At 42.7% G+C, this 6,839-nt stretch overlaps 1 protein-coding gene and 1 pseudogene across 1 annotated transcript in view; one reads left to right on the top strand and one right to left on the bottom strand.

Moving 5' to 3' along the window:
* IGBP1 (immunoglobulin (CD79A) binding protein 1) overlaps positions 1–5,655 on the bottom strand; it is a 64,677-nt gene extending 59,022 nt beyond the window's left edge. The window contains exons 1-2 of the mRNA XM_006895959.1: positions 5,464–5,655; positions 4,860–5,153 (exon numbers count right to left, since the gene is read on the bottom strand). Of these exons, the coding sequence (XP_006896021.1) occupies positions 4,860–5,153; positions 5,464–5,654 (485 nt within the window). The 5' untranslated portion in view covers position 5,655. The remainder of the gene's footprint in view (positions 1–4,859; positions 5,154–5,463) is intronic.
* LOC102869511 lies at positions 1,960–2,616 on the top strand (annotated as a pseudogene).
* Positions 5,656–6,839: the final 1,184 nt, after the last annotated feature.

Below are 6,839 nucleotides of genomic sequence, written 5' to 3'. Positions count from 1 at the left end.
GAATGAGAACCCAAAATCTCTGTAAGTGTTCATTAAAACTAATAAAATTTGATAATAATTAAAAAACAAAACAAAAAGAAAACAACAACAATGGGCTTTATTTAGCAAGTCTGAGATTATAAGGATGGTGCAGGACAGGTCAAGCTTCACATCTGTGTTCAGAGTCCTTTGAGTTGTAGCCAACTCGGCAGTACCTAACAATAACAGCATTTCGATTTCACATATGAGGAAGCCTGAGCTTCAGAGAAGTAAAACTGGTATTCAAACCTAGATCTCTAACTCCACAATCCATAACCACAGACCAAACAAGAATAGCTAATCTGGACTGCTTACTATAAACCAGATACTGTGTTAAGTGTTTTATATGCATTTCTTTTTAATCTTCATAATTATGCCTCAAATTTACAGATGGGAAAATTAAGGACCTGAACTCCTTTCTAGGTTCTCAGTAACAAGATTATACTCTTCACACAGCCTAAGCCCTCCTTGGTCTGGACCCTACATTTTTTAACATCATTTCTTCCCCTTCTCAACAGCACAGAGCTGTTGTTCCCCTCTCATATTTCTATGCCAGCACTGTGTTTTTAACATACCCCACTCCTTTACTAATGTTATGATCTCTGTTAGATATTAATCCTCCTGTCCTTTTTCTCTGGATGATGTTTTTTGTTGAGGTAGAAGTGAAGCATAGCTGACCCTTCAGGCAGTTTTCAGAGTCAGTAAAATACATGGGAGACAACTGCTCTTCTTTCTTCCATGGAGTAGTTGGTGGATTCGAATTGCCTGCCATTGGGCTGGCAGTACAACTCCTTACCCACTAGGCCAACAGAGCTCCCTTTTCTCTGGATGTTGTTGTTTTAAGTGCCGTCAAGTCATAGGCAACTCATAGCGACCCTATGAATTAAAGAACTGAATGCTTGTATAACTTTCATCCTTTCTCCAGGTTCATAGGGTTTCCGGAGGCAAGCTATTTCGGAAGTGGATGCCACTCCTGCTTCCAAGCTTGTTTTAATAGAGGAGCTCCGCCAAATACTGTACACCATGGGTAACCATTATCGCATCTGACACATGAGGGTCACAGTGTTCAGCTTCACAGCAACCACGAGTTACCTCTGTACAGCAAGTGGAGAGACCAGGGCTATTTATCTAATGTTTCACCAAAAACAATTAAAAACAGGCCTTAGGGCCATGGATTAAAGTCACCCACCTTTGGCTTGGTAGCATCACTTTCCATCCACTAGGCCAACTGATCTCTCCCTATGCTGTTCTTATTGTTAAATGCCATCGAGTGGTAGGTGACTCCTAGCAACCCCACGAATAAAAGACCTGAACGCCTGAATAACTTTCATCCTTTCTCCAGGTTCATAGGGTTTCCAGAGGCAAGCTATTTTGGAAGTGGCTGCCACTCCTGCTTTCAAGCTTGTTTTAATTGGGGAGCTCCACCAAACACTGTCCACCATGGGTAACCATCCCATTTGACACATCAGTGTCAAGTGTCACAGTGTTCAGCTTCACAGCAACCATGAGTTATCTCTGTACAGCTATCTCTGGATAGCATCCCTATTTATCCTTTAAAAAACTCAGCACAGTAGTTACCACTTCCAGAAAGCCTCCTTTTCCTCTCTTCAGTTAGGTGTTCCTCCTGTTTGCTATCATGGTACCTTGTACATCTATCACGTTGCTTTTTGTTGATATTAAATCTATGCTTGTTTCCCTCACTAAACTGCATGCTTCTCCAAAGTACAACGCTATACTCATAAAAACATGCACATAACCGGAAAGCGGCCACCCGAGTGCCCGGGAGCCAGCAGCCCTTGTTGGACACCTGCCTGGGGCCCAGGGGACACAAGTGGCTCTAAGTCCAGCACACGCCACTGAAGTAGGTCAAAGGATTTAATATGAAGCACAGAAGCAGATAGTTCTAGATAGTAAGCAGTAGTTGTGACACAGTTGGTGAGTGGGGCAGCATTTCCTTCTCCCACTGCTTCTGAAATGGCGGAAATCAGTTGAATTCAGTATGAAATGGAATACACTGAAGGTATCAGTCAGCGAATGCGAGTCCCAGAAAAATTGTGGCGCCACCAAATGCCAACCTGGAACAAGGATTTCAGGAAGGAGCACCTAATGCCAGTGTGATCATGCAGGTTCCGGAGAGAATTGTTGTTGCAGGAAACAATGAAGACATTCCATTTTCAAGACCAGCAAACCCTGACCTTATCCAGTTGACTCCCTTTAAGCCTCTGGCGCTCAAAACACTGCTCTGTGTTCTTACACTGAGTTAAAGACCGCTAGATTTTCTGGATTTAGAAAGACCTGCTCCAATCCATCAAAATGACAAGATTCGGTATGAGTGAAAATGCTGTTCGCCAAAATGGATAGCTGGTCAGGAATGACTCCATGCACGGCATTTTAAATACAGATACAACAATTGAAGCAACTGCAGATGACATGGCTGTTATAGATGAAGATTCGTTAAGACGACAGATAATCAAGCTAAACAGACGTCTACAGCTTCTGGAAGAAGAGAACAAATAACGTGCTAAAAGAGAAATGGTCGTGTATTCAATTACTGTAGCATTCTGGCTGCTCAATAGCTGGCTCTGATTTCGCCGCTAAAGGTAACCTAGGCTCTTAAAAATATTTGTCTGAACAGCTAGAAATACAAAGAATTTGCAAACTTCTTTGTTTCCGCCTCTGCACACTGTATGCCATTTTATAGTCAATTCCCTGAAGGTGTCTTTCTCCTGGAAAGGAGGGCGGCACATCTGCCAGAGTGAAGGTACATTCTTTCACTCGCCATGTTACTTTGTCACGGGTGACTGCAGACGGCAGCACCTGCTTACCATCTCCCGCTGCTTGTTTTGTAAATAGATTCCAGTTGGTTTCTGAGAGAATTTCTTTGCCTCATCAGAGTACAAAGCTCACTGTACAGATGAGATAAGGCAAGCATAAAGATGGCTTTAGAAAAGGGTCTGTAAAAGAAAAACAATACTTTGTCCTGTTTCTCAAACAGTGTTAGATCAAATGGGTTTTGTTACTAGACATTGTGCATCCATGGCTTGGAGGTTCCACCTCTGCACAGTCCAGTCCTTAGGTGCCAGCTTTGGTAGCCTCCGGCCACGTGTGTGCATCCTCATTGAACTCCTGTACGGACTAAAGGACAAAACTCCTAACATTTCAGCAGTTCCTCTAATACGTGTGCTAAGCGTTCACTCTTCTCATTTTAGTTTTGCAGACAATTTTCTATAAAATATGTTCTTACTAAGCCCTTGTGTGACTGATTTAAAATTTGCAGAGTAAGGTATAAATGTAGAGTATTTAATAAACCGTCAACCAAAGAAAAAAAAACACCACCACCAATCATGTACATAACCACAGACACAAACACCCATACAGTGTAAGCATAGTTCCTAAACACTGTGACACTCATTAAAAGTTTTTTAACTAAACTAAGAGAATGCTCCGAAATTTTCATTCCAACAATTATTTCTTAAGTACCTATCATGTGCCAGGAACTCTGCTGTTGTTTTCCCTTAAGTTGGAACCAACTCATAGCTGACCCTCTAGAGTGTTTCAGAGGCAGTAAATAGCAAGGGAGGAGATTGCCCATCCTTCTCCTGTGGAGCAATTGGTTGATTCAAATGTCATGCCTTCGAGACTGAAGCAGTTTCTTACCACTAGGCCATGAGAGCTCCTCTACAAATTACTGAGAAGCAAAGTCAGTTTGAGGACTAAGGTGTGCCTAGGTCAGGTCATGGTCTTTTCCAATCACTTCTATGTGCCTGAGAGGTGGGAAATGAATAAGGTTGACAGAAGAATTGATGCCTTTGAGCTGTAGTGTTGGAGAAGAGTACTGAATATCCCATGGCCTGCCAAAAGAACAGAGATATGTCTTGGGCAAAGTACAGCTGGAGTGTTCCTTGGAAGCAAAGATGACATCATCTATTTTTGGCATGTTGTTAGGAGAGGCTATTCCATGGAGGACATTATACTTGGAAAGATGGAGGGTGAATGAAAGAGGGGAAGACCTTTAACTAGATGGACTGACACTAGTGCAATGGGCTCAAGTATATCAGAGATGATGAAGATGATACAGGATAGGACAGGGTTCAGATCTATTCTTCACAGGGTTGCTATGAGTTGTAATAGACTAGATGGCACCTAGCAACAAAAAGAGTCGGCAGAGAACTGTAGTGGCTTAGTGGACAGAGAACTGTGCTGCTAATCCAAAAGCAGATGGTTCGAATTCACCAGCTGCTCCATGGGAGAAAGATGAGCAATATAACGTATAATTTACAGCCTCTGAAAACTCATCAGAGGGTAAGCTATGAGTCAGTTCTGACCTGACTGGGACATATGAGAGTACAGAAATTGTTCGAGGTCACAAGATGAAGTCATGTCAGGATTAGGATAAGGTCAGGATTCAATGTTTTGTTAAAAAAGAGTTTTTAAATAAATGGGCTCACAGTGGATGGCAGCAACATATTTGTGGGTGGTTTCAGGGATATTTACTCCAGCGCACCATAAAAATAGCATTCGTCTATGATGTGGAAATGGTTGGGAGATAGTGTGCTAAACTGTATTACTGATGCTGGTGATCATACATTAGTAATACTAATTACTAATTAGTAATTAGTAGTATTACTAATTAGTAATACTAGGGAATCTAATAGTTGAGTATAATTACCTCAGCTAGGGCAGAGGCAGCTTGAAAAAGTTTGCTCTCACCAGAGTCTGCTCACTTAAGAAGTAGGAGAGTTATGTGCACCATTCTCTTATCTCTCCACCCCCCAAAAAACATGCACACCCTCCAATGGCACTGCCACTGGTTATCACTCATATTATAGCTATCGACTTACCTCTCTATCTTAGCCTGTCTTTGAGATGCCATAGCAACGAGATTAGGATAGGTCATGGACGAGCTAGCAGTGTTATTTTCAGCTGAGTTGTTCTTGATTTGAGGCAGCTCAAACTCTGCCACATGGTAATAATGGCATTGAATTAAGTAGTTTAGAAAGTGTTCTCGAGCCCACTGCAAATGATCTAGCCGTTTGCTGGTGTTGACTTGTTTCATGGCCAGGACTCCTTGAAATGCTGGCACCAACAGGTACTTTAGGTCGGTGGAAGCAATTTCTTCCAAATCTTCATTACGGCTAGAAAGAGCAAAGAGGAAGCTGTGAAGTCTAACTAGATAGTCAAACTGTGACGCTGACTTCCTTAGGGAGGAGAGGGCTGGGGAGGAAGAGGAACAAAGGGATGAGACACTGGGAACTGCGGACAGCTTATTTTAATAAAAGTAGTTCGACACTAGGGAGCAAAGTTGTAGGACATTAATTATTCCGGATTAGAGATGGGTATAAGAACACAGTGGGAAATAGGTGCGAACGTTCCTAATCTTAAAGGTCTCCGCCCTTAGTAACCATTATTACCAAGGTTCTCAGCAGTTACTAAGCTCTCCCATACCTGAACAAGTCGAGCTGTGATAACATTTCAGCAATCTTCTCAAGGAGGTCCAGGGCCTTGAACACCTTATCCTGGACTATGCGGGAACCGGTGGGTTCAGTCGCTACTTCCAGTTCGTCCAGAAGCTGCTTGCTTGTTTCAAACAGCTCTGGGAGCCGCGGCAGTAGAAATACGTCTTCCGCAGCTGCCATCTTGGGGAGGGAGGAACCCTGAATACCTCACTTCCGGGGTCAAAGGCAACATTATTGAAGAATTCCAGGAAACGAAACCGGAAGGGGGGTTGAACTAGTTCCCCCAACTCTTTCTTAGGAAAGCTTAGGACAAAGAAGCAAGAAATAGGAAACACACCACCCCTCTGAGAGCAGCCCATCCTGCCAACCACTTTCATAGACTCATTTTACCAGGCAACCTACTATGTATATAAAAGCAAACAAGCAAAATACTAGGCACTATTCTGCAATTTGTTTTTCTAGAGGATACTGAGTGTGGAAATTAGAAGGATCAGAGAGACCTGAGTGTGGTAAGACTGGAGAGCTAGTGAGGAAGCACAGTATGAGCCAATCAAGCACACTCCTAACTTCTCAATTCAATCTCTAGGTTGATGGACTCCCACAGTCTTTTAGTGCTAGCTTTAGTATGCAGATCTGAGCATGGAAGAGCTTGTTGTTAATTAATGTACCATTGAGTGAACTATAACTCATAGGAACCCTATGAACAACAGCTTTGAACCTTGTCTTATCCTAAGCCAACCTCACCCCTTTTGGCACACCTGACGCCATTACAACAGCCACTGTCAATCCTTCTCATCCAGAGTCTTTCTCTCTTGTGCTGACCTTCTACCCTTCCAAATATGATGTCCTTCTCCAAGGACTTATCCCTCCTGACAACATACCCAAAGTATATGAGTTTCAAAATCCTTGCGTCCAAGAAGAAACTTGGTTTCGCCCTCTCTAGGGTTAACTGTTTGCTCTCTTGGCAGTCCATGGTACGTTCAATAATCTTCTCCAGCACCACAACTCAAAGGCATTGATTCTCCTTCTATTATCCCTAGTCATTGTCCAGCTCCATGGCCTGTATCAGGTGCATCTTAGTCTCTAGACCGACATCGTAACTCTTCAGTACTTTGAAGAGGTCTCTGACAGTAGACTTCCCAATACAATATATCTTTTAATCTCCTGGCTGCTGGTGCCAAGAGTGTTGATTATGGAGCCAAGCAAACTAAAGCTATTAACAATCATAATCTTTTCACTATCTCAGGAACAGGTTTGAGGCCTTGAACACTAATAAGAGAAGACAAGATGAGCTGTGGGAGGATATCAAGAATATCATCCAGGAAAAATGCAAAAGGTCATTGCAAAGACAGAGGAGAAAGAAAA

This window comes from Elephantulus edwardii, unplaced genomic scaffold (assembly GCF_000299155.1).
Source record: "Elephantulus edwardii isolate Elephantulus edwardi_28Jun2011 unplaced genomic scaffold, EleEdw1.0 scaffold00178, whole genome shotgun sequence".
Taxonomy (NCBI): domain Eukaryota; kingdom Metazoa; phylum Chordata; class Mammalia; order Macroscelidea; family Macroscelididae; genus Elephantulus; species Elephantulus edwardii.
This window is presented reverse-complemented; position numbering and strand designations above follow the sequence as displayed.